We start from the raw sequence: 27887 nt of genomic DNA on the forward strand, positions 1-27887 counted from the left end.
AATATCCTCCCTTAACAAGAACTCCAAGGGAGTTAACAGCAAGATACAAAGATCCTGTCAAGAGTCAAGCTCTCCTGACAAGCAGTAGAACTTATGTTGCAGAAGAGGGCAATAGAACCGGTTCAAGAATCTCCATTCACCAGGTTTCTACAACCGTCTATTCCTGGTACAAAAAGCCTTGGCGGGTGGAGGCCGGTTTTTGGACGTAAGTGCGCTGAACGTCTTTGTGTTCAAGAAGAAGTTCTCGATGGAGACTTCTTTCCTCTGTTACTTTCTGCTCTTCGTCCAGGGGACTGGATGGTATCCCTGGACCTTCAAGATGCATATTTCCATGTGCCAATTCATCCGGCATCAAGGAAAATACCTCAGATTCATGTCACAGGGAAGAGTTTTCAATTTCGAGCGCTTTGCTTCGGACTGTCGACGGCCCCTCAAGTCTTCACGGGTGTCCTAAGGAATGTGGCGCATTGGCTACATTTAGAAGGAATCAGGATCTCGATGTATTTGACGACTGGCTAATACGAGCAAAGTCGAAGGATCAGTGTCTGGAGGACCTTTCGGTAACATTAAAGATGACGCAGTCACTGGGACTCCTAGTCAACCTCGAGAAGTCCCAGCTGGATCCCCAGCAGAACATAGTTTATCTGGGGATTCAAGATGGATTCTCGGGGTTTTCTAGCGTCTCCATCAACAGAGAGAATAGAAACGCTGCCTTACAAAGGTGTCAGTGTTTCTAGGGAAAGAGCATTGCTCCGCGAGGGAATGGATGAGTTTGCTGGGAACCATATCCATGTTGGAGCAGTTCGTTTTCCTGGGGAGACTGCACCTAAGACCCCTTCAGTATTATCTGAAGGAGAACTGGGATCAGTTCCCAGGACCTCGAAGAATCATTCAGGATCACGAACAAGATCAAGCAAGATCTTCGGTGGTGGTTAGACCCGAAGAAACTCGTCAAGGAATATCCTTACACATAAAGAGCCCTCTCCGAGCGTTGTTTGCAGACGCGTCGGACGTAGGGTGGGAGCAACGTTGGGTTCGGAAGAAGTGTCAGAGAAAACCTGGGAAGGAGCCTGGTTTCCTTTTGGGGAACTTTCCTTTTTCCCTTTTTTTCCTTTTTTTTTTTCGGGTGTCAAAAATGGGACAAAACAAAAAAGAGTTGAAAGCCATTCACTTTAGCTCTCCATGCACTTTCAAAAACAGATCTCAGGATCGATCATTCAGGTCAATTCCGACAACACGACAGCCCTAGCGTATATCAGGAAGCAAGGGGGAACCCATTCATTCTCCCTTTACGAGACAGCGAGGGAGTTGTTTGCTTTGGGCGCAAGAGAAACAGATCTCTCTGCTAACGAGTTTATTTCATGAGAGAGAAATGTTCGGCGGCATCTGCTAAGTCAGAAGAAACCAAGCACTCCCCACCGAATGGACTCTCAACCCTCAAGTGTGCGATCAGTTATGGGGAAGGCCGAACATAGACTTGTTCGCAACCAACTGGAACAAGAGGTTGGAGAATTATTGCTCCCCGATCGCAGATCCAAGAGCAATAGCGATAGACGGCCTCCTCATGGATTGGAAGGGAATAGACGGGTACGCTTTTCCCCCCTTCAAACTAGTAGGGGAAGTAATAAGGAAGTTTCGCCTCCTCAGAGGGAACGAAATTGACTTTGATCGCCCCCTTTTGGCCAGCCCTAGCCCATTGGGTGACAGAGTTGCTGGAGTGGATGGTGGATCTTCCCAGATCGCTCCCACTAAGGAACGATCTTCTCAAACAACCCCACTTCGACAGGTATCACAAAAACCTTCCCCCGCTCTAAGTCTGACTGCCTTCAGACTATCGAAGGACTCGTTAGGGCGAGGGGGTTTTTCTCGAGAGCTTCAAAAGCAATCGCAAGAGCCAGGAGACCATCCACGTTACGGGCGTACCAGTCGAAGTGGAGGTGTTTAGAAGATGGTGCAGGACGCATGAGGTATCCTCTTCCAGTAACCTCATAACCGACATTGCAAAATTTTTCTTCTTTACCTTAGAAGAAAGTGTGGCCTAGCTGTATCTACGATCAAGGGTATAGAAGTATGCTGGCCTCGGTTTTTAGGCATAGGGGTCTGGATGTGTCGGACAATAAGGACCTACATGATCTTATTAGGTCTTTCGAGACCTCAAAAAGTCAGAATAATAAGAATCCCAGTTGGAACTTGGATATAGTGCTTCATTATCTTATGTCTGAAAAATTCGTACCTGCCAATAATTCTTCTTTTAGAGATTTGACAAGGAAGTCTCTATTCCTGTTCGCCTTAGCCACGGCAAAAAGGGTGAGTGAGCTTCAAGCGTTAGAAGGCAGAGTGGGTTTTAAGAAGGAGGCTGCAATTTGGCTCTTTTAAACCTTTCTTCTTAGCCAAGAACGAAAACCCATCAAAACCGTGGCCTCATTATCTAAGGGATGTGAGAGTTAAGTTATGAGAAGTGCTTTTCCACTGGGGAGCGTATGTTTCCGCGGATTTAGTGCTGGGAGGAGGAGCTGAGGTTAATCCTAATTAGTTTAGTTTATGTTAATTTTAACATTATGGTGTTTGGTTTTTATGGTTGACTGGAAGAGGGTATAGGAATAACCCTTTCAGTTCCTAGATTTAACATGGTTAGGAAGGTCAGGTGGTCGGGATTAACTTTTGGTCCTCCTCGTTGTGCATTATGTAAAGCCTAAAGCTCTGTCATGTAAGAGGGTCTAGCCCCCATTTGATAAGATACAGGTCAGGCTCTGCCATGTAAGTGGGTAAGCCCCATTTGGTAACGATCCATGCAGGGGTTCTGTCACGTAAGCGGCTAGCCCCCATGACATGATCCAGAAGGGCTGTTCGGTCATAGGTTGTTTAACTCGCTGAAGCTCTTGAGGCATGCAGACTAAATGACAGTAATCATGAAGTCTTCTGCCCAAACAGGTAAGAACCAAGGATTGATATCCTACAACAATTTGTTGTTTCCCGTTTTATTTTTAAAATTTTTTTATTTTTGTATGTATATAGCTTGTCTCTTACCCTCCACCAAGGGTGTCAATCAGTAAGTATTAAAATATCTGCCGGGTAAGTTGCATTTATAAAAATGATATTGTTTAAGATACAATGAAGTTTTTATACATACTTACCTGGCAGATATATACGATTAAGGGCCCACCCAGCCTCCCCTCAGGAGACAGGTGGAAGAGAAAATCTGGCTCAAAAAACGGGAATGGTCTGGATTCCGCCACCCAGCGGCGGGAATGGTAGATCACCTGACCTACCTGTGGCGTGTGCCGCGAGTTTTGAATTCTGTCGGGACAACGGAGTCTATAGCTAAGTATATATCTGCCAGGTAAGTATGTATAAAACTTCATTGTATCTTAACAATATCATGTTTACCTCACTTCAGTATCTTTTATATGTGATACTTTATATTTATTTTCAGGTATCGTCTGAAGTTTTAACATGGGGCAAGACTTCTCTTAGCTGAGCACTTACTCTATAAAGTTCAACATTATCTCCCTCTTCAAATGGCATTAAGGCTGCAATTGGCATTTTTGTAGTTAGTCTGTTGAGTTGAATGGGTGTAGGAACAGAATTTTCACTGTTTTGTTATGTTAGAGCACGATATTACAAATATGGAGGCTGTTGATAACGTACAGTTACACGAACCATTGCAAGAGGCAATAACAGAAGTAATATACCATTGCCACATTTGTATGGAGGCCTTTGTTTGTGAAGATATATTCAGAATTCATATGGACAATCATACTGCTGAGAGACCTTTTGAATGTAAAATCTGTGGAGTAAGATTTATTGATGAGGCACACCTGAACAAACACACTGACCTGAAGCATGCTAAAGGGGATGAGTATGAAGCTTGTGCGTTGTGTGGGAAGCTATTCCACGACAAGATTAACCTAAGGAGTCACATGGCAGTCCATTCTGAAGAGAGGCCTTTTTCTTGTGGACTCTGTGGCAGGAGCTTTAAGCGTAAAGGTGAGCTGGAATCTCATTTCATCATTCATACTGGTATGAAGCCTCACAAATGTCATTTATGTAGCAAAGCTTTTACACAGAAGTACTCTTTGAAGATGCATATGAGAATACATACAGGGGAGAAACCATTCAAGTGCAGCATCTGTGGGAAGGAGTTTAACAGAAGTTCAACAGTTACTCTGCATATGAGACAGCATACTGGCGAAAAGCCTTATAAATGTTCAGAATGTGCGGAGAACTTTAAGCTCCTGAGAGATATCAAGAATCACTTGGCAAGAGTCCACGGAAAATCTGGAAAACCACAGGTCAGAAGTATTCCCCTGAAACGGGGCAGGAAGCACGGAAGCAAAGCAAAAGATTTGTCAAAGATGAAGGGGAGATATGAGTGTGCAATTTGCAAAGAGGAATTTGATCACGTATCAGTTTTCAATGATCACATCCAAACACATGATGTGGATTCATGTTATTTGTGTGGGCAGGAGCTGAAAAGCAAAGGAGAGAAGCGAAGGCATGTGACTCGACCCATCAAATTGAAAGAAAGTGAATGTTTTACGTGTGGGGTCAAGTTCAGTAAATTAGAAGATTTTAAGCTTCACATGAATGGCCATACAGGTGAGTTTAGATATAATCTCTAAAATAATTACCATTTAATACTTTTGGGTTTAAGGAAAGGAGTTTTAAATAACATTTCTAGCTTGAAAAAAGTTAAGTACTGCTCTGTGAATATTTAACTGCCAGTTAGGAAAAATGAAATATTTACATACTGTAGTTGTAACGTTACGTGCATGTTTTATAAAGTGTTCTAGTATTGATTAAGAAATGGAAAATTGGATATATGGTTACTATTTATTCCAACAAGAATACAAACCATTGTCTTTTATCGGGTATATTAGGTGACTGCTTTGTTGGTTGTTAAGCTTTTTGACAAGGTGGTTCAGTGGTAGCAATTAGGTGAGTGGGAGAGAAATACCTACCCACTGACCCCTCAGCAAACCTTCAAGTTTTTTTAACTACTGGCTCAGTGGAGAGAGCTCAGCTGTTGTAGAACTTTGACTGCTTTCATTGTTTAAACTGAACTACATATATATTTCAAACTAGGATTTACTTACCTCCACCTTATTTATCTGGAGTTGTTTTGGATTGTCTTGTGTGTTTAATGGCTGACTATTTTAAAATTAAAAACATAAGTGCAGCAGAATAACATGGATGTCATGGTTATACATGTATGTGGCCACTTTATGTTGCCCATGACTTTTGATCATTGTACTTTTTCTTCTAGTGGGGACCAGGTGTATTATAGGGGTTCCAACAATTTGCTGATTCTAACTATTCGTGGGGGCCGGGCGACGTCTACCACTATATATGAAGAATATCTGTGTGCTGCTTGTGACCTTTGCACAGTAAAATAATAATAATAATAATAATTTTTATTTTCAGCTGAAGGCCATATACATGGAATATACTAATATTAGACAATAACATACAGTTTAGATACTTCACTCTGATGACCCTCTTAATGTGACTTCTGCATTCACTCCTCCATCTGCTTCTGGTTTAGTTGTTTGACATTCTCCCAAGCTGACAAGTCTTGTGAGCAGGGGGGAGCCCTTTGTTTGAGAGGCCCATGGATTTCTCATGTACAGACACCAACCATTCATCTGTACCTTTCATCCCTATATCTCTGAGGTGTCAATGAACTCAGGAGTTTACTGAAGGGTCTTTGGTCATCCCTTGGTCTGTCCAGGGATCTGGCCATTGTTGTTCCCTTGGAGCATTTAGCAAAGGCTAAAATCCTACTTTTCATGATTGTGCAGTTGTCACTGTTTTGGCAGTTGACCCCTTTTGTTGTTCATTCTTACTGCTGCTTCTGCAGTGTTCTTGTTTTGGCAACAGACTCTCATGCTTCTGTTCCCATTGTTGCTGTAGCTGCCAGACCTGTTTGTACTCCTAGACTCCTAAGGAAGTGCAGATTTATATCCCCCAGCCTCCTCCTCTTAACCCTCCTTGATTTTTTTGGCTGTAGAATGGCCAATAAGTGCTCCAAAGCCATGGGTGACAGACATCATTCTTGTTAGTAAGGACCCCTCTTGTGACCAGGAACTTTGCTGTAGTGGGGGGGCTTGCGTGGTGCAATGAAAGAATTGAGCATGGTGGTGGGGTGATTTATTCATCCCGTAGGTACTGCCATGCCCCACTAAGTCAATTCAGAGCACCCTGACTAATTCTGTTTACTCCTTCCTTGGTGCTCCTTATGCACATGACTTCTCATGTATATGCAGCACTATTGTTGGTTTACATGTGTCATCTAAACCTAGCAGCAGTTATTGAAAGTTGTAGTGTATTCTTCCATATTTTCCTCATTTACATAAGTGGAAATGGGTATCGTATGAAAAGAACATATTGTTTTGTTAAATATATTTGTATTTACAAGCAGTCTCCGGTTACTGGCTGGGTTCTGGTCTTGGTGGGTGCTGATGAGTAAAAACTGCCAGTAACTGAAACTCAATGATTTAAGGCACTTATGGCACTGATAACCGGTTAATGGCACCTCTGTTAGGTAGGTGCCGATAACCGAAACTCGGCCTGTTATGGCACCATAGATCGCCAATTTTATGGCGCTTGTACCAGATCGCCATCAACTGAGTCCACCAATAACTGGAACTGCCTGTAGTTAGGAAAAGTGTTGTACAGTAATACCCCGAACTTATGCGATTCGATTTGCGCGAATTCACAATGGTGCGAACTTTTCATTGGAGCCTAACTAATTATCATAAACTAACTATTAAATCAAATTACAGTAACTTTAATTTCATTTAAAAGTTAGCCTAATACTTAGGGAGCATGATTAGGGTCATCTTTAGTGTTCAAACTCTAGAAGTAAGTATTTACGTATTCGCAATTTCAGAGACTGTGCCAAACTAACGTGAAACTTCCCCTTGTGCGAGGGGGTCTGGAACCTAACCTCGCGTAAGTTCGGGGTATTACTGTATTTAGTTATTTCAAGTTATTAGTTTGTAAGCATACATGTAATAGTTCTTAGTACTTGGAATGTTTTTCCAGATGTGTGTACAAATTCACTTAATTGAATGTTGTGTCTACTTCTTCCAGTATTGCCACAACAGTTAGTGCTGAACTTCCAAGCTAGCTCATTTGCTGAAGGGGTTGACATTGCATCATGTTGAATTATTTTGTTAATTCTTCCCTTGTCAGCATTTGTTAAAATTGTACAGTGAAATTATTTATTTTTTGCGATAATGGCGATGTGAGTACCGCATATCCTTGAAGTAGCCGCGAAGGTAGTCAGTTGTAAATCTGTACAAAGGTTTAGTACATAACACATTTCCAAAGACAGTGGTTTAGTGCAAATTATATTACATGCAAGTACAGCCGACAACACCATCAATCTTATCATAGTAGATAGCATAGATGCTCCTCTTTTCCTTGCTTTCTTGCTCCACAACAGCACTTGTAAGTGTCGGTATTTTCTTCCAACGTGGAAGGATTTACTTTTGCTTTGGGGAAGAAAGGTATGGAAGCCTTTTACTGACTCCCATCAGATAGGATCATGTTTGTTATTTTTCATTTTGTCTATTGTCTCTGCAGGTAAAACAACATTGTAAATAAATTGTTCACAGATGATAAAGTTATTGGTATACATATGGCTATGTTTATATACGTGGATGTATGTTCACAATGTTTGTGTGTGAATAAGTCAAAGCAAGCCCTTTAGGTCAGCCCTACAAGAGTTATGAATGTTAATTCAGTAGTCTTATTAAGAAAAATCTAGCATCCACAACAGTTTATGGCATTTTAACTTATTATAAACTCCATCTTTAATTCAGTATGTAGTAAGGTGTAAGATATGTTGTTTGGAAAACTGTAGTGTCATAATTTTTCAGCTGAATGATAAATTACTAACAACTTTGGTTTTCTAATCGTATCATAACCAGATTCTACTCTTATTTCATTCAGAGCTCTGTCGACTTGAAGAATGTCTAAGGAATGCAGAAAATCTTCATTTGTCTTCAAAAACTTCTCAGAAAAGCAATCAGAGTAAACCTGGTGATGGAGATACTGAAGATGAAGATGGAAACCTTGCAGAGTTTAGTGACATTGGAGAAGGTCATGTGGATGGAACTGATACGCCTTCTCCACAAAAACTCAAAATGCGTGAGTATTATTGACAGATACCAAACTATTGACTTCCAGGTATAGTAAGAAAATTATTATGTATGCTTTTAATGTATTTTTCAATGTATTTATGCATAGCTCTGAACTGTATATTTCTGACTTTGTAACTTCTTTCTCCTTTTTATAGTTTAATTAGATATGGTGATATGTTTTACATGTTTCTAAATGTAGCTGTTCTTGATTTGTTAGTATGTGCAGTTTTTAGATTAAAGCAATTCATGTATCAAACTGACACATCTTTTTGAGGGCCAGGCAGCATAGTACAACACTACATTACCGTCGGTTAATTGATTTTTTTTTTAAACTCGGTAGGCTGAAGGTTATTGGGAGGATAAAAATGCATGGTATTTTTGGAAAATATGCCTGACTATTCAGTGCATTTGTGGGCAAACAAAAGGGCCAAACCTAAAGAGAGGGACCAACTATACTACCAGTCATAGACAAATTTATCAGAACATGTCCCAGTCTGATTAGTACACATTTATATACGTATATCACCTTTATTGCAACAGCTTGTAGCTGTTGATGAATCAGTCATTTGTTTTTGAGAAATACAAATAATTGCCTTTTGGATATGAGTACGTACTACAGTATTCCTTTGGATAGGAGTACGCACTACAGTATTCCTTTGGATATGAGTACGCACTACAGTATTCCTTTAGGATATGAGTACATACTACAGTATTCCTTTGGATAGGAGTACGTACTACAGTATTCCTTTGGATATGAGTATGTACTACAGTATTCCTTTGGATATGAGCACATACTACAGTTTTCCTTTGGATATGAGTACGTACTACAGTATTCCTTTGGATAGGAGTACGTACTGCAGTATTCCTTTGGATATGAGTACCTACTACAATATTCCTTTGGTTATGAGTACATACTACAGTATTCCTTTGGATATGAGTACATACTACAATATTCCTTTGGATATGAGTACGCACTACAGTATTCCTTTGGTTAGCAGTACGTACTGCAGTATGCCTTTGGATATGAGTATGTACTACAGTATTTCTTTGGATATGAATACATACTACAGTATTCCTTTGGATATGAGTACGTACTACAGTATTCCTTTGGATATGAGTACGTACTGCAGTATTCCTTTGGATATGAGTACGTACTACAGTATTCCTTTGGATATGAGTACGTACTACAGTATTCCTTTGGATATGAGTACGCACTACAGTATTCCTTTGGATATGGGTACGTACTACAGTATTCCTTTTGGATATGAGTATATACTACAGTATTCCTTTTGGATATGAGTACATACTACAGTATTCCTTTGGATATAAGTACGCACTACAGTATTCCTTTGGATATGAGTACGCACTACAGTATTCCTTTAGGATATGAGTACATACTACAGTATTCCTTTGGATATGAGTACATACTACAGTATTCCTTTGGATATGAGTATGTACTACAGTATTCTTTTTGGATATGAGTACGTACTACAGTATTCCTTTTGGTTATGAGTACATACTACAGTATTCCTTTTGGATATGAGTACGTACTACAGCATTCCTTTTGGATAGGAGTACGTACTACAGTATTCCTTTTGGATATGAGTACATACTATAGTATTCCTTTTGGATAGGAATACGTACTACAGCATTCCTTTTGGATAGGAGTAAGTACTACAGCATTCCTTTTGGATAGGAGTACATACTATAGTATTCCTTAGTGCTGAGGGATACTCATACTATATTGAAAAGCTGTGTTTTGTACATGAACTTCCCTGCCAGATATATACTTAGCTATAGTCTCCGACGTTCCGACAGAATTTCAAATCTCGCGGCACACGCGACAGGTAGGTCAGGTGGTCTACCTTACCCGCCGCTGGGTGGCGGGCGTATGAACCAATCTATCTCTCCAGCCAGATTTTTTTCTGTCGCTGAAGCGATAACAACTGTTGTCGTTTCATTCCGATATATTCTTCATTTCTCGCTTGCCTGGAGATTGATTTGGACATTTTGGTGACGTATTCGCTCTATTTTGGCTTGGCATACGCTGATTGTGGACCGTTATTGACTTTGCGCTGGATTTTCCTGTAGAATGTCTGATTTTGATTCTGTTTCCAAAACTCCGGTTTTGTTTAGAGTATGTTTGACCGATGGATGTAAGGTGAGGTTACCGAAAGCTGCGGTTGACCCTCACACTTTCTGTGTTAAAAGTAGGGGGAATGAATGTTCGTTTAGTAACCCGTGTCAAGAGTGTGAGGTTTTGAACGAAGATGAATATAAGGCTCTTTCTTCTTATATTAGGAAACTTGAAAGGGATAGGGTACGTAAAGCTTCTTCAAGGTGTTCGAGCAGGTCGAGAATGAGTGAGAATGAAACTAACATTAATGTAGTTTTAGAACCTTCCTCCCAGGTCTCAGCTCCTGCTCCCCGCACCGAAGCCGTAGATTCGTCTTCGGAGGCGGCGGCCTCAAAAGCTTCCTTGTGTTCTAAGGAAGACAAGAATCTTCGTACTGATCAAGGTAAGAGTGTCAGTGATGATAAGTGCAGTGTATCCCAGTGATGTGGAGGGTGCGTCTGACAGGCCTCCTTAGTGCCTCCAGGCCTAGACTCTTCCAGACTCCCAGTTCCAGTGGGGAGGAGGAAAGTCGAAAGCCGCAGGAGGGCTAGGGAGAGCCCCCACCGGTCAGGCGTCCCCTCGGCAGATCCTGAAGTTCGCTCCCAGGCTGCCTTGGATCGTAAGAAGAAGAATATTCTTCGTCAGTGTTTTTCGTCATCCTCTTCTCCTTCGCCGAAGCGTGGTTGGAGCTCTAAGGAGGCGTCACGCCCGTTGAAGAGGGCTGCGGAGGCTCCCTTCAAGTACGTTAGCGTCCAGCCCAGAAGACTTTTCTGATGTAGCTTCCTTGCAAGCAAAGAAGCCTAGGAGATCCAGTGATCGCCCTCCTTCTCCCGCTCCTCGCGCTGAGCTTGCTTCGGAAGAAGATCCTGGGGACTCTCCCTTCTCGAGTGCTAGCGGGCCTACAAGCTCAGATCACAGCCTTGGCGGACTCCTTGGCATCGAGATCGCGTAGAAGGAAGGATTTGTCTCTCCCTATCAAGAGATCGAGGCGCGTTTTCGTCGGAAGAGCGCTCTCCTTGTAATCGACGATCTCCTTCTTTTGAGGATACTTCTACACATCGTAACATTTCACGAGAGGAACACCACTCCCGCTCGGAGGTGTCGAGACGCCATTCGACGGATAGGCGCTCCTTGGACTATGAAGATATTTCCCCAGATCGGATTCCTGCCTCGGGTAGACGCTCAGCCCCTTCTTTCTCCTTCTTCTAGAGTTCGTGCAAGAAGAGAGAGTCGCTCAGGTCATAGAAGACTTATTTCGTCGTCTCCGTCTCATCTTTCTTCTCCTCGCCTTCTCAGAGAACCTAGGGAATGCCCTTCTGAAAGTAGGCGCACTTCTCCTTCCGACTACTGTCGTCGGCGTCGGATAACGTGACTGGTAGGCGCTCATCGCTAATGGAGTTCGCTCCTCCCTGTAAGACATCAAGAGTCTAGTAGGAGCCCTGCTCCTGGTAAGCGTCTTCTTTTAGTAGCTGTTCTCCTGGAGAAAGACGCCTTTGATCCTTGTTTGCTTCGTTCTCCTAGTAGCGCTCTTCGTTCTCGAGACTCCCTACTCCTGATCGGTCTCCTCTTGCTAGAATTCAAGAACGGCCTCAAGCGCCCTGCTTCTGTTAGGCGCTCGGAGGCCTTACAGACGTTTCTCCACCCCTTGGTAAGGACCAAGATCTCGCCGAACGCCCCTGTTCCGTTTTAAGCGCTCGGTAGCATAGCAGCCTCTCTCCGCTTCGTAGGCATCAAGAGCCTCTCAAGCGCCCTGCTCCTGAAAGGCGCCCTATTTTTAGCAACGTTTCGCCGCTTGGTAGGCGCCAGGATTCCCCTAAGCGCCCTGTGACAGATAGGCGCTCGGCGCCTAGTAGCCGCTCTCCACGATCGGCGCCAGGATTTTAGTAGGCGCTCTCCCTCTCGTAGTTTCCCTAGGGATAGACGTGGTCTTTCTAGGAAAGGAGTCCTTCCTCTTTTGCTGTTAAGAGTTTGTCTGCATTTAGGAAGGAATGCGAGTTTAGACAAGAATTTTCGGATAAGCGTCCTTCTTTTACAACTCGTCGTTCTCCTGTACGCCTCTCTACTTTGGAATCTTCTCCTCATTCAAGACTTTTGTCTCCTTCATCGCACTGTACCCCAGCTAGGAAATCATCTAAGGATTCTCATAAGGATCCTCATCCCGTTCTCCTCTTCAAGAAGACCAGGAAGCCTCTGAGGAAGAAACTAATACATCGGCAACAGTTTCTTTCGTACAAGAAGCTCACAGAGCTTCTCCTTCAGGAGTTCGGAGAGTCTTTGAGCCCTACTGCTCCTCCTTCTCCACACTCGTTGTTCTCCACAGCGAAAGCAACGAAAGGATCTTTGTGTGTGAGAATGAAACCGACTCTTTCTATGAAGAAAGCGCTCAAGAGTTTCGGTTCATGGATGCGTACTAAAGAAGAAGCGGGGAAAACTATGTTTGCCTTCCCTCCGTCGAAGCTTTCAGGACGGACAGGATTTTGGTATGAGACAGGAGAACCCTTGGGACTGGGCCTTCCGTCTTCAGCTGACGCAGATTTTTCGGCACTAGTAGACGCCACTAGAAGATCAGCTTTGAATTCGGCCAAAACTACTTGGGCAATGAATGAAATAGATCACATTCTAAAAGGCATTTTTAGAGTCTTGGAAGTTTTCAACTTTCTCGATTGGTCCCTCCGGTCCTAGCTAAAAAGAAAACTCAAGGACCGGACACGTTTTCTCCGGAGGATTTGAATTGTGTCTTATCCTGTATGGATAAATCGTGAGGGATGGGGCCAGCGAAATAGCTTCACTGTTTGGAGCAGGGGTCTTGAAGAAAAGATCAGTATTTTGCTCATTTTTAACAAAGTCTGTCTCACATGCTCAGAGATCGTCTTTGCTTTTTGCCCCTCTCTCTACGCAGCTGTTTCCTAAACACCTGGTTCAAGACATTTCGAAGGCTCTCTCTGCCAAAGCTACGCAGGACCTTCTAGCGCAGTCTGCAAGGAAGCCGCGCCCTACCTTCCAGACTAAGACGAAGAAAGCTAAGCCGACCTCTCAGGAACCCTTTCGAGGGGCTTCTACCTCTAGATCCTCTTCGTTCAGAGGTCGGAAACCAAATAGAAGAGGGAGGACTTTTACGAAGTCAATCAAACCTCCCAAGTAAGACTCAAGTCCTTCAGACAACTGTAGGCGCCAGGCTTTTACAGTTTGCAGAAGTCTGGGCCCAGAAAGACGCAGATGCCTGGACCCTGTCAATTTTGAGAAGGGCTATCTCATCCCGTTCTCTTCGAGGCCATCCCTTGACCGAATACCCCGAGGGAGTTGACCGGCCAGAGATACAGGGACGCCCATCATGAATCAAGCCCTCCGAACTAGCGGTTTAGATCAGATGCTGGAAAAGGAGGCGATCGAACTAGTGGCAGATCATCTTTCGGCAGGCTTTTACAACCGCCTGTTCCTAGTTCCGAAATCCTCAGGGGGATGGAGACCGGTGTTTGGATGTAAGCGCCCTGAACTTCTTCGTCGAAAGAAGAAGTTCACGATGGAGACCACTGCCTCGGTGTTAGCAGCACTCCGTCCAGGGGACTGGATGGTGTCCTTGGACTTACAGGACGCTTACTTCCACATACCAATCCATCCTTCCTCGAGGAAGTTTCTAAGATTCATGATGGGGGAAGAATCTTCCAATTCAGGGCCCTGTGTTTTGGCCTCTCCACGGCCCCCCAAGTCTTTACGGCCATCATGAGGAATGTGGCACAATGGCTTCACCTAGAAGGGGTGAGGATTTCGCTCTATCTCGACGATTGGCTTATAAGGGCCAATTCCAGAGATCGTTGTCTGAAGGACTTGAAGAAAAACCCTGGATTTGACTTATTCCTTAGGACTTCTGGTCAATCAGCAGAAGTCAAGTCTGATTCCCGCTCAAGAGTACGTTTATCTGGGGATCCATATGAAACTCTCTGAGTTTTCGGGCTTTTCCGTCACAGGAGAGGATAGCCCGGGGACTCGAAAAAGTAACAACCTTCTTAGGGAAAGAAGTATGCACAGTGAGGGAGTGGATGAGTCTGCTGGGTACGCTCTCCTCACTGGAGCAATTTGTTTCCCTAGGAAGGTTGCACCTGAGACCGCTTCCAATTCTTTCTTCATCGGAATTGGAGTCGTCCTTCTCAGGATTTGAAGTTCTCCCTGTCAATTTCTCTTCAAATCAAGAAGGAGTTAGCATGGTGGGGGGCGGATCCCAACAAGTTCTCGCAGGGACTGCCTCTTCAATCCCAGAACCCCAGCCTGGTGTTGTTCTCCGATGCGTCGGAAACAGGTTGGGGGGCGACTCTGGGAACCAAGGAGGTGTCAGGAACCTGGGTGGGGGACCAGTCTTCCTGGCACATCAACAGGAAAGAACTAATAGCCGTGTGGCTTGCTCTGAAGGAGTTCGAGTCAGATGTGACAGAAGCAGTTGTGCAAATAAACTCGGACAACACCACGGCTCTGGCATACATCAGGAAACAGGGGGGGTGGGGGGACGCATTCCTTCTCTCTGTACGAAACAGCAAGAGATCTTCTTCTGTGGACAGAAGAAAAAGGGGGATAAAACTTCTCACCAGATTCGTACAGGGAGAAAGGAATGTAAGGGCAGATCTCCTCAGCAGGAAAGATCAGGTCCTTCCCACAGAGTGGACTCTGCACCAAGATGTTTGCCAGAGCCTTTGGAAGTTGTGGGGCAGGCCTCTCTTAGACCTGTTTGCAACTTCAAAAGAACAAAAGACTGGATCTGTATTGCTCGCCCATCTCGGATCCAGGAGCAATAGGGATAGACGCTCTCCTACTCGATTGGAAAGGACTCGATGTATACGCGTTTCCCCCTTCAAGATTCTGGGGTTGACTTAAAAAAGTTCGCAGAGTCAGATTCCGCGAGGATGACTTTGATAGCTCCCTTTTGGCCAGCACAAGATTGGTTCACAGAGGGGTGCTGGAATGGCTAGTGGATTTTCCAAAGATCGCTTCCTCTAAGGAGCGATCTACTCAGACAGCCCCACTTCGACAGGTACCACAAAACCTCCCCGCTCTCAGTCTGACTGGCTTCAGACTGTCCAGAAACTGGTCAGAGCGAAAGGCTTTTCGTCAGCAGCTGCTAAGGCAATCGCTAGAGCGAGGGTTGGTTCCTTCCACCTTACGAGTGTACCAGTCGAAGTGGGATGTCTTCAGAAGATGGTGCAAGAGGAATAACGTTTCCTCTCCAGTACCTCTGTGAATCAAATTGCAGACTTCTTTTTATTCTTAAGACAAGAATGTGGCTTAGTCGTTTCGACGATTAAAGGCTATCGTAGTATGTTGGCGAATGTCTTCAGCACAGGGGCCTCAACTTATCGGAAGATAAGGACCTACAGGACCTTATTAGGTCTTTTTGATACAACGAAAATGCAGTCTCCTAAGACACCTAGCTGGAATTTGGATGTAGTCCTTCAATTCCTTGGGTCCTCTAGGTTTGAACCCCCTAATTCAGCCTCATTCAGAGACCTTACCAGGAAGACTCTGTTTTTGATGGCTCTAGCTTCCGCCAGAAGAGTGAGTGAGCTTCAGGCGATTGATGGTAATGTGGGTTTTAAGGAGGACTCTCTCATTTGCTCTTTCCTTCCTGGTTTTCTTGCAAAGAATGAGAACCCATCAAGTCCATGGCCCAAGAACTTCGAGATTCGTGGGTTATCTTCTTTGGTAGGAGAAGAACCGAGAGAACTCTTTGCCCAGTGAGAATGGTGAAATACTACCTTAGAAGAAAAGAGCAACTGAAAGCCAACCGAGAGGTCCTGTGTGTTCAGTAAAAGAGCCTACTCGTCCATTGTCGAAGAACGCATTGTCCTTCTTCTTGAGAAGCCTCATCAAAGAAGCACACGGATCCTGCAGATAAGAACATCTTAGGCTTCTTAAAGTGAAAGCACACGAAGTAAGAGCCATAGCAACTTCTCTTGCTTTCAACAAGAATATGTCCGTGCGAAATCTGATGGAGACAACATTCTGGAGATGTCAGTCAGTGTTCGCGAACCACTACTTACGTGATGTGAGAATCACTTACGAAAAATGCTTCGCCTTGGGCCCGTACGTATCTGCGGATTCAGTGCTGGGGCAGGGAGCTGGAACTCATCCTGTTTAGTAGTATAAATTTTTCCCCCTTGTATTTGTTGTTGTTGGTTTGCCTTAAAAAGGATGCATGAAGGCATCTCTTTAGGTCGTAATACTAATCTTTAGTAGTTTGGTTAGGTGGTCTGATGAGTGTGGCTCCTTGCAGTAGTAGTGGTTAGGACCTGTTAAGATAGGGACGAACTCCCTTTAACAGGATCCGACTTGGATTCTGCCACACAAAGGGATCATATATCCCAGTGGTAGATCCGAGAGTCTTTCAGCATCAGGTCACGTCCTAGCTGTAGCTCTCCAGGCAACGCAGACTCAGAGACAGTATCAATGAAGTCTTCTGCCTGAACAGGTAAGAACCAAGGTTATTTATATCCTACAACATCAGTTGTTTCTTATCTCTCCTTATTACTTTAGCTGTCTCTTACCCTCCACCAAGGGTGCCAATCAGCTAAGTATATATCTGGCAGGGAAGTTCATGTACAAAAATGATATTGTTAAACTACAATAAAGTTTTGTACATACTTACCTGGCAGATATATACGTCTAATGGCCCACCCAGCCTCCCCTCAGGAGACAGGTGAAAGAAAAAAATCTGGCTGGAGAGATAGATTGGTTCATACGCCCGCCACCCAGCGGCGGGTAAGGTAGACCACCTGACCTACCTGTCGCATGTGCCGCGAGATTTGAAATTCTGTCGGAACGTCGGAGACTATAGCTAAGTATATATCTGCCAGGTAAGTATGTACAAAACTTTATTGTAGTTTAACAATATCATGTTTGTAGACCTATAAAAATTGCAAAGTGTCAAAAAATTTTATTTTTATATGGTAAAGAATCCTCCATTTTGGTTTTCCAGGTATTATGCCAGAAGAAAGTGGAAGCCCAGAAATGTGTTCCGTAGCAGTTGTAAGTATATACTATTATGTACTGCCATGTTGGAAAAGGACTGAATGCATTGGATGTTCTGAGAGCTATAGTTTCATACATTCAACTTCCCTGTCAGATATATACTTAGCTATAGACTCCGTCGTCCCCGACAGAAATTCAAATTTCGCGGCACACACTACAGGTAGGTCAGGTGATCTATCGGCCTGCCGCTGGATGGCAGGAATAGGAACCATTACCGTCCTTGAACCAGATTTTCTCTGTCGCCGGGGCTGGTAACATCGTTTGCTAGTTCCTCCTGACTTTGACTTTCAAATTTCATCGCCGTTGATCTTTTGGACTGCTATTTGGTGATGTATTGGATCTCTGGCTTGGCATACGCTTTTGTGGACTGTTTTTTTTATTTTGGATTTGGATTTTTCTCAGAATGTCTGATATTTCGTTTTCGTTCAGTGTGTGTGTGAATGAAAGTTGTTATGTGAGACTACCGAAAGCTTCGGTAGATCCTCACACTACTTGTAAGAATTGTAGAGGGAATGTATGCTCACAATTGAATACATGCGAAGAATGCAAGGATTTAAATGAGGAGGAATGGAAGATACTTGATTCTTATTTGAGAAAGTTGGAAAGGGATAGGGCTAGAAAAGCCTCTTCCAAGAGTGTGAGTAGGTCGGTCTCTAACGAGCCAGTTAGTGGTCGCTTGCCTATCTCTAATCCAAATGTTTCCTCCCATACAGCTTTACCTTCTCAATTATCCGACTCTGCAAGTTCAACATCGGAAATTGCAAGTCTGAAAGCTTCACTTTTGGAGATGGAGCGTAAATTAAAGGAATTGGAAGGTAAGCATAGTGAAAGTGTTCCCAGTGAAGTGGAGGGTGCGTCTGATCGGCTGTCTCGCTCCCAGGTCTAGACCTCTTCCAAGCTCCCAAGCCCAGAGGAGAAGGAATGTCGAAAGCCGCAGGGAGGTTTCAGAGAATCCCCACCAGTCAGGCGTCCCCTCGGCAGATTCTGTAGTTGCGTCCCAGACTGCCAAGGATAGTCGTTGGAAAGACGTCCTAAAACAGTGCTTTTCTTCTTCTGATTCGTCTTCAAAGAAAGGATGGAGTTCTGACAGACTATCGAGACCTTCGAAGAGATCTTGGAGGTCTCCAGTTTTCGACTCTAGCCCGGAAGAATTTCCGGAAGAATATCCTCCGGAAAAGAAGAGGAAGGAGGTATTTTCAGCAGAAGCTCCTTCCCCTTCATCGGAATTAGAAAAAGAAAATGCAGCTACAAAGATTTTGGAACAAATGCAGAAACAAATATCTTCATTAGTAGGAGTTCTGAAGAAGGATCCTCCTAGAAGAAAGGATAAATTCCTTCCAATAAAAAGATCCCGTCCGATGGAACAATCTGAGAGCTCGGACGAGGCACCTGCCAGGAGTCTGGCGCCAGGCTCCTGTCAGGCGCAAAGCGCCTACAAGGCGAGAGGATTTTCATGAATGGCGAGAAGAGCCTGAAACTCCTACTAGACGAAAAGCGCCTGAGGCGCCTGGATCGAGGCGCAAAGCGCCTGAAACTTCTGAAATCAGACGCAAAGCGCCTGAGGCGCCTGAAACGAGACGCAAAGCGCCTGGGGCACCTGGAAGAAGACGCAAAGCGCCTGAGGTGCCTGAAGCGCCTGAAACGAGGCGCAAGGCGCCTGAAGCCAGGCGTAAAGAGCCTGAGCCTCCTGCCAAGCGCTGGGCGCCTGAATCTCATTTCAGGCGCCTCACTCCTGAAGCGCCTAATATCCATCAAGTGTCAATCAGGCGCAAGGACTTAACCAAACTATAGGAGCCAGGCTTCAGGTGCTATGAATCAGAAGCTTTATCGGAGTTTGAGGCGGACTTAGAGGCTCCTCTTTGGGAATTTTCTCAGGATCAGTTTTCAACTGACAGGGTCTCTAGATGTCGCACAGGCGGCGGTAGCCCCTGTCAGGATGGGCCTGATTCTGCGAAGATGGAGAGACATTCAAGGCCTTCTCCTGATAGGGACGGGAGTTGTCGCACAGGCGGCCGTCGCCCTTGTCAGGAGGGTCTTAGTGTAATCAAAGGCAAAGGGCAACATCGGCCTTCACCTGGCAGGGACTCAAGATGTCGCACAGGCGGCCGTAGCCCTTGTCAGGTTGCAGTCGGTGTTGCTACGAGCCCTTCACCTTCCCGAGAGAGGAGTCCTCCTCCAGTTGCGCACTCATCTCCAAATATAACTCATCGTGATTTAGAAGATGTCTCGGACTCGGAAGAAAATAAGGGGGCAGGTCTTTCAGACTATAAGACCTTGACAGTACCTCTTATTAAAAGAATTCAGAGAGTCTCTGAGCCCTGCTGCCCCTCCTTCTCCTCGGTCTTTATTTTTTAGTACGAAAACTGCAAAGTCTTCCTCCTTTTTGAAGATGCAACCGACCATCTCAATGAAGAGGGCTTTGCAGTCTTTCGGAAATTGGCTTAAAACCAAGGAGGAGGCGGGGAAGACTGTGTTTACCTGTCCCCCTTCCAGACTATCGGGGAGGAGAGGGATTTGGTACAACACGGGAGAATCGATGGGACTTACTCTTCCCTCCTCTGCTGAAGCGGACTTCTCAACCTTGGTGGACTCGGCAAGAAGACACGCTCTTCCATCGGCCAAAACGAACTGGAAAGTGTCTGAAATGGACCATCTCCTCAAGGGAATATTCCATGTCTTGGAAGTTTTTAACTTCCTAGACTGGTCCCTTGGGGCTTTGGCCAAGAAGATGCAAGACCCTCAGTTTTTGGAACCAGAAGTCTTGCATAGTGTGCTCGCCTGTATGGACAAGGCGGTGCAGGATGGATCGGCTGAAGTGGCATCCCTTTTCGGGGCAGGAATACTAAAGAAGAGGTCTGTCTATAGTTCATTCTTAACTAAGGCAGTCTCTCCAGTGCAGAGGACTTCTCTTTTATATGCCCCTCTGTCTAAGCAGTTGTTTCCTTCTCAGTTAGTGAGGGATATTTCCCACACTCTTACTGAGAAGGCAACACAAGATTTGCTGGTGCAATCGGCAAAGAAGCCAAGACCAGCCGTTCCTGTCACGAAGAGGGAGCCAAGGACTGCCCAACAGCCCTTTCGAGGCAGCTCTTCAAGCCGAGCCCCAAGGAAGAGAGGAGGGGAAAAAAGAGGAAGATCTTCCATTAGAGTCCCGAGGAAGAATCCAAAATGAGGTTCCAGTCCTCCAAGCATCAGTAGGGGCCAGGCTTCTGAAATTTTCAGAAGCATGGGCCTCAAGAAAAGCAGATTCTTGGTCCCTAGAAGTTCTCAAGAAAGGATACCTCATCCCCTTCAAGAACAGACCTCCATTGACGACGACACCGAGGGAGCTGTCAGTGAGGTACAAAGATCCTGTAAAAAGTGATGCCCTGCTCGGGTTAGTACAGCAAATGTTGGAGAAGGAGGCCATCGAGAAAGTACAGGATCCGCACTCCCGGGGCTTTTACAATCGCCTCTTTTTAGTGCCAAAAGCCTCGGGAGGGAGGAGGCCGGTCCTGGACGTGAGTGCATTGAACCGCTTCGTGGAGAAGACAAAGTTCTCCATGGAGACTTCCAACTCGGTCCTTGCTGCTCTGCGTCCAGGAGATTGGATGGTCTCCCTCGACCTTCAGGACGCTTACTTTCACGTCCCCCTGCATCATTCATCGAGGAAATATCTTTGATTCATGGTGCAGGGAAGGATTTATCAATTCAGGGCTTTGTGCTTCGGCCTCTCGACGGCTCCTCAGGTGTTTACGGCGTTGATGAGGAACGTAGCAAGATGGCTACATCTGAAGGGGGTGAGAATATCGCTTTACTTGGACGACTGGCTCATAAGAGCACAGTCAAAACAACAGTGTTTGGAGGACTTAGAGATAACTCTGGAGCTAGTCAGATCTCTCGGATTGCTCGTGAACCTCGGGAAGTCTCAAACGATCCCCAGCCAGAACATTGTCTATCTGGGGATTCGGATGGATTCTCGGGGTTTTCGAGCATATCCATCCCAAGAAAGGATTACGAGAGGGTTGGAAAAGATCTCGGCCTTCCTGGAGAAAGAACGAAGTTCAGCGAGGGAATGGCTCAGTCTTCTGGGCACCCTTTCGTCGCTAGAACAGTTCGTTTCTCTGGGGAGGCTTCACATGAGACCCTTGCAGTTCCATCTAAGGAGAAGTTGGAACAGAAAGACAGGAGAGCTGACTGATACCTTTCCCATTGAGGAAAGCATCAAGAACCACTTACGATGGTGGTTAGAACCTCTAAGAAAGAACGCGGGAGTGTCCTTGTCTCTGCAGAACCCTCACCTAGTGTTGTTCTCCGACGCCTCGGAAACGGGATGGGGAGCAACACTAGGACGAATGGAAGTGTCAGGCATCTGGACGGAAGAACAGAAGACCTGGCATATAAATGCAAAAGAGCTCATAGCCATTCATTTGGCCCTGAGACATTTCGAGAACGAAGTCAGAGGCGTGGTGGTCCAGGTCAACTCGGACAACACCACGGCTCTGGCATATATAAGAAAACAGGGGGGGACACACTCTTCCTCCCTTTACGAGCTGGCAAGGGATCTATTGGTCTGGACGGAGGAACAAAAGATAGTGCTCCTGACGAGATTCGTTCAAGGAGGGAGAAATATAAGGGCAGACAGATTGAGCAGAAAGAACCAGGTCCTTCCAACAGAATGGACCCTTCATTCACAAGTCTGCCAGCAACTATGGTCTCTTTGGGGGAAGCCTCAAGTAGACCTGTTTGCAACGTTCCTCTCCAGAAGGATGGAGAACTTCTGCTCGTTGGGGGAGGATCCCAGAGCCCTGTCAGTCGATGCCATGCTCATGAACTGGACGGGCATAGATGCATATGCTTTTCCCCCATTCAAGATACTGGGGGAGGTAATAAGGAAGTTCGTGTCCTCGGAAGGATGAGGATGACGTTGATCGCTCCCTATTGGCCTGCAAGAGAATGGTTCACAGAGGTACAGGAATGGACGGTGGACTTCCCCAGATCTCTTCCCGAAAGGACAGATCTGCTCAAACAACCCCACTTCAAGAGGTACCACCAAAACATCCACGCTCTCGCCCTGACTGCCTTTCGACTATCAAAAGACTGGTCAGAGTGAGAGGCTTTTCTCGCAAAGCTGCAAAAGCAATTGCGAGAACAAGAAGGTCCTCAACCATGCGGATATACCAATCGAAGTGGGAAGTTTTCCGTAGATGGTGCAAGGCGAAGAAGCTGTCCTCCTCCGATACCTCTGTGACCGAAATTGCTGATTTCCTTCTATATTTACGGGAGGAATCTCAGTTAGCAGTGTCAACTATTAAAGGTTATAAGAGCATGTTGTCTGCTGTGTTCAGGAACAGGGGCCTGAACATAGAGAATGACAAAGATCTTCATGATTTAATTCGATCATTTGAGACAACTAAATCAAGAACTTCACTCACCCCTAGTTGGAACCTAGATGTGGTTCTCAGATATCTTATATCAGAGAGATTCGAGCCTCCTGATAAAGCGTCTTTCAGAGACATCACAAGAAAATGTATTTTTCTGATAGCTCTCGCTACTGCAAAAAGAGTAAGTGAATTGCAAGCTCTAGACTCGAGAGTGGGCTTTAAGGGAGACTCGGCAGTATTATCTTTCAGACCTTTGTTTTTAGCGAAAAACGAAAATCCCTCAAGACCTTGGCCCAGAAGCTTCGAAGTAAAAGGGCTTTCTCAGTTGGTGGGAAATGAAATTGAAAGAGCATTATGCCCTGTTAGAGCATTGAAGTTTTACTTGCAAAAGAAGAAACAGTTGCAAGGTTGCAATCAGAGCCTCTGGTGTGCGGTTAAGGACCCGAAAAGACCAATGTCTAAGAATGCATTAGCCTTTTTTGTCAGAAATGTAATAACTGAAGCTCACATGAGGTGTAACAGTGATTCATTTACGACATCAAGGGTTAAAGCGCACGAGGTACGTGCAGTTGCTACATTGTTATCGTTCAATAAGAACATGTCGATGAAAAACATCCTAGCAGCCACGTATTGGAGGTGCAACTCGGTGTTTGCCTCACATTATTTAAAAGATGTAAGAGTAACATACGAGAAATGCTTCTCTCTGGGTCCGTATGTATCAGCGGATACAGTGCTGGGTAAAGGAGATAAGACTGATCCTTAAATTTTTTTTTATCCTTATATTTTGTATAGTTTGATTTCAAAATAGTTTGGTGTTGAGTTTTTAAGGTTGTTTGAAAGGTGTTTGGGGATAACTCCTTTCAATCGTAAATACTAATCCACGGTTAGGATCGGGTGATCAGGATCAGTGTTGTACTCCTTTGTATGCCATTAGGCATAGGTATATTGTCTTGTAAGTGGATAGGACCCCAGTGACAGTCCTCTCAAGAGTTCTCAGCCATAGGTCACACCCTCGCTGAAGCTTTTGAGGCGAAGCAGACTTCTAAGCAGTAGCTATGAAATCTTCCGCCAAAACAGGTAGGAACCAGGGTATTGTTAATTAACTTTTATTACCTACACGTATGTTGTTTACCTGTCTAATCAGTTATTAGCTGTCTCTTGCCCTCCACCAAAGGTGCCAATCAGCTAAGTATATATCTGACAGGGAAGTTGAATGTATGAAAATGATATTGTTATTGTACAATAAAGTTTCATACATACTTACCTGGCAGATATATACGATTTAAATGGCCCACCCAGCCTCCCCTCAGGAGACAGGTGGAAGAGAAAATCTGGTTCAAGAACGGTAATGGTTCCTATTCCTGCCACCCAGCGGCAGGCCGGTAGATCACCTGACCTACCTGTAGTGTGTGCCGCGAAATTTGAATTTCTGTCGGGGACAACGGAGTCTATAGCTAAGTATATATCTGCCAGGTAAGTATGTATGAAAGTTTATTGTACAATAACAATATCATTTTTATAGCAGTTTGTTTCTTATAACCTTCATACAGTGTAAGCGAAGACCACATAGTAAATGAAATTGTATATTTAGCTTTTGAAGGTATAACTCCCCTCCATTATTCAAAGTATACAAGTTTTAACAGCTAAAACTGAAGTTGACAAGACAATAAACACTAGTTGAAGATAGTCATCAACCAATTTATATGGAATGATTCTTTTTTTTTAATTTATACAATTCTTCTAGATTTATATGAAAATACAGTTTAACAATTTTATGTATAGATTATTGACAAATACAGTGCCTTTAACAGTATTTATATATATTTACAGCTTTTTTTTTTTTTTTTTTTTTTTTTTTTTTTTTTTTTTTTTTTTTTTTTTTTTTTTTTTTTTTTTTTTTTTTTTTTTTTTTTTTTTTTTTTTTTTTTTTTTTTGCTAATCTTGAAGCACAGTGAGTGTCCAGTCTTGTAATTGAATCTTACTGGATTTTTTTTCTACATCTTTTAAAAACAAACATCTCCCCTCTGTTTGTGTTTATTATACACACAATGCTAAGAATCTCAAGTGTGCTAAAGCTATTACTTATATAAGATCTGTGCTGAAGGGAAAAGATTACATGGTACATCATCATTATCATAAATATTTTTATATCACTATTTCCTTTTGTGGAGTTAGAATTTAAATGAGTTCTACCTATTGCCCTCCATCTTGTGCTCTTTCTTCCTGAACTCTGCTCAGGTCTGGGTCATTAACAATCTCCTCTTTAATGATTTTGTGGACCTTTCTACAGCGGTTCCTCCTATTTCCATAGCTACTACTTTTCTTGCCAGTTGTTCCTCATCCCTCATCAGCATGTGTCCAGATCACTTCAGTCTTTATTTCCTAAATGCAATATTTGAGCCTTCAAGTAATCCTTTACAAGATCATGGTGGTTGTTCAAGTTTGCACAAGAGATGACGGAGTAATTTTCTTTAAAAATCCATTACTTTCACTTTATTAGTGACTGTGCAGTATTTATGAAATCCTTGTTTATGTGAGAATGTTAGAATTGCTTTAGTGTAAACATAAACCATTAGATATTTCGTATTAACAAAAGAGTTGGCGTATTCTCTTTTCCAGCGGGTGTAAATTCTATGTAAGGAATTGAACAAAAAATACTGGGCAGTACATTTAACCCTCTTGCGCACAGGCAGAAAATATAAGGGTGTAAGGTACACGACTTTTCCTCTGGGCCGAAAAGAACACACGCATAAAAAAGTTTTTTGGTAAAATTTGCTACATCCCAACTATAACTGATATACGCTTCTGGTTAGTGTTATATGTTGGCAAATGATTGAATTATTTCCTAAAGCAAGCAGAACATATTTACGAGGCTTAGAAATGATAAAAACTATGTGATGAACATGCAGTTTTAAAGAAAAATCGTAGATATTTTTTTGAAATAATCATGAAAAATATAATAATTAGGTTTGGGGAGTTTGTTTTATACCTAAATTGTGTAGAAATGTTTGATATTTCACGTGGAAGTAATAATTTTGCTAAAAAGGTGTTTGTTAATGAGCTGTAATGCTAATACGGAGTGCAATTTTCAGATTTTCCAACCTACTTATGTTGACGTTTTGTATCGTAGCTAAGTAAGCTAGCCGCGTCGGTTTTGTGTTTTCTTCGAGATTCATCATCTGTCGAATCAATGACGCCAACTACGTTTTCTATGATTGATGCATTTTTTAAATTAATTTTTCCCGAAAATAACTTACATATGACGTGCCCAGCGCGTCATCTGTGCACTAACTGAAAAAATTTATTGGCGTGTTACGCACCATCAGATCACAAGAGGGTTAATGATTTGTCTGCATACATTCCATATTTCTGAAGAAGCTTTTACTTGAATTTCCCTAAATCCAACATGTTTTATTTTTTTTCCTTTTATTTTTTCTTCTAGAAACAAGAGCCGTTCAGTGGAGATGAGGAGCCCGATACTACAATTTTGGAGCTGGTCGCAGGAGTGGAGGGGTTTGAGGTCAAAGCTCAGAATCTTAACTCTTCACCGCTAAAATCTCAGACTAATTCAAAGAAATCTGTTTCTCTAATGGATTCGTTTGAATCACCAAGCACAGTAACTACATCCGATGTCGATCAGAAGCCTAAAATCAGACGACAGAGTCCTTACAAAATTGCCAGAGTCAGTCCACCACGAACAAGAGGGTCCCTCAAAGTCCATTTCAAAGAGACCCCTAAAGTAGGAGACTTTAAGGAGACAGGTTCTGTAAGCAGCAAAAATGTAACTATTACAGAACCCTCTAGTAAAGATGGTGAAGACAGTGATGACTGTGACTTGGCAGAGACTTACAGCATATATGTTAAAAATATATTAAGACTTCAGCCTGTAGACAAACAGATGGCTTTAATAAAGTGCATCAATACTACAATAGGTCAGTTTATTAATGATTAAGACACTTACCAAAGGAGCCTTCACATTTATATTAAATTTTCTGAAACTGCAGTATTTACTGTTTTCTTGCCCTTGCAAATTAATTTGAAGATCCATATTTTCAGTACTATGGTTTTACATATATGTAAAAGGTAAATTTTCTTTTAAGAATCTTACTCTAGTATGCCTTGAACTATTTTTTTATACCTTCAAGTTAGGTTACTCTGGAATGACAAAATTTTTGTATAATTTCTCTTATTGTACAGAATTCCTAATCTGTGATGAAAACATACTGTCATCTGTAACAGTAAATTGTTAATCTAACACTTAAGAATATATGATGCAAAATATGCATGTTATTTTTAACCCCTTGAGGTTGTATAGCTGTCAGTCAAGTAAAATATTCTTATGTTAATTGTGTATTTTGGCCTCAGATAAACAGCTGTAATTTGAGTAGAGGGACATAGCAGTCGTATAATGCATGGTGAGTGTTTATCATAAAAATTAGCAGCATATTTCCAAGCCAGCCAGTGTCAACTTTGAAACTGCAGTGATCGAAGTTTGAGAGACAGTTACATCACCCTCCTGTTCTGCAAATTCTTTGTCTCTTTAATTATTTTGTGAGTTCTCAATTTTTCCTTTGTAGCAGTATGTTTTCCCGTAGGGGGTTAGTGCCGTCAGTGCATAGCTGCAACTCCTTCCAGTCTTTTTAACTGTACCTCCTTTTATATTCTCTTTAACTGTACCGCCTTTTATATTCTCTTTCTAACATCTTACTTTCCACCCTCTCCTGACAATTGATTCATAGAGCAACTGCGAGGTTCCTCCTGTCACTTTTTCAAACCTTTTAATGCCAATTTCCGTTTCAGCACTGAATGACCTCATAGGTCCCAGTGTTTGGACTTTGGCCTAAATTCTATATTCAATTCAATTCAATACATTTCTATGGAGCCTCTATTGAATTTGATTTTTTTTTTGACAATGAAGTGTTTATATACTAAACAACATTTTGCTTGTTAAATCTTTGCCAGATGAAGAAAGTTGGCTCAAAGTTAGGCTTTTTTGTGTTGTATAAACTACAAGTCTACAAACCAAGTGCTGAATAACAACAGCCTCAAGTGCTGAATAACAACAGCCTCAAGTGCTGAATAACAACAGCCTCAAGTGCTGAATAACAACAGCCTCAAGTGCTGAATAACAACAGCCTCAAGTGCTGAATAACAACAGCCTCAAGTGCTGAATAACAACAGCCTCCAAGTGCTGAATAACAACAGCCTGAAGCCTCTGCTTTGACTTGGCTATTATGTAACCAC

At 43.3% G+C, this 27887-nt stretch overlaps 1 protein-coding gene across 1 annotated transcript; it reads left to right on the forward strand.

Moving 5' to 3' along the window:
* Nucleotides 1-3446: 3446 nt before the first annotated feature.
* Nucleotides 3447-26929, forward strand: LOC135203538 (zinc finger protein 260-like; the record flags this gene model as incomplete). Its single annotated transcript, XM_064233270.1, is given in 4 exon segments — nt 3447-4599; nt 7960-8157; nt 17228-17277; nt 26086-26929. Coding segments are annotated over 4 exon segments (1755 nt in total). The 3' UTR covers nt 26596-26929.
* Nucleotides 26930-27887: the final 958 nt, after the last annotated feature.

This window comes from Macrobrachium nipponense, chromosome 36, assembly GCF_015104395.2.
Source record: "Macrobrachium nipponense isolate FS-2020 chromosome 36, ASM1510439v2, whole genome shotgun sequence".
Lineage (NCBI taxonomy): Eukaryota > Metazoa > Arthropoda > Malacostraca > Decapoda > Palaemonidae > Macrobrachium > Macrobrachium nipponense.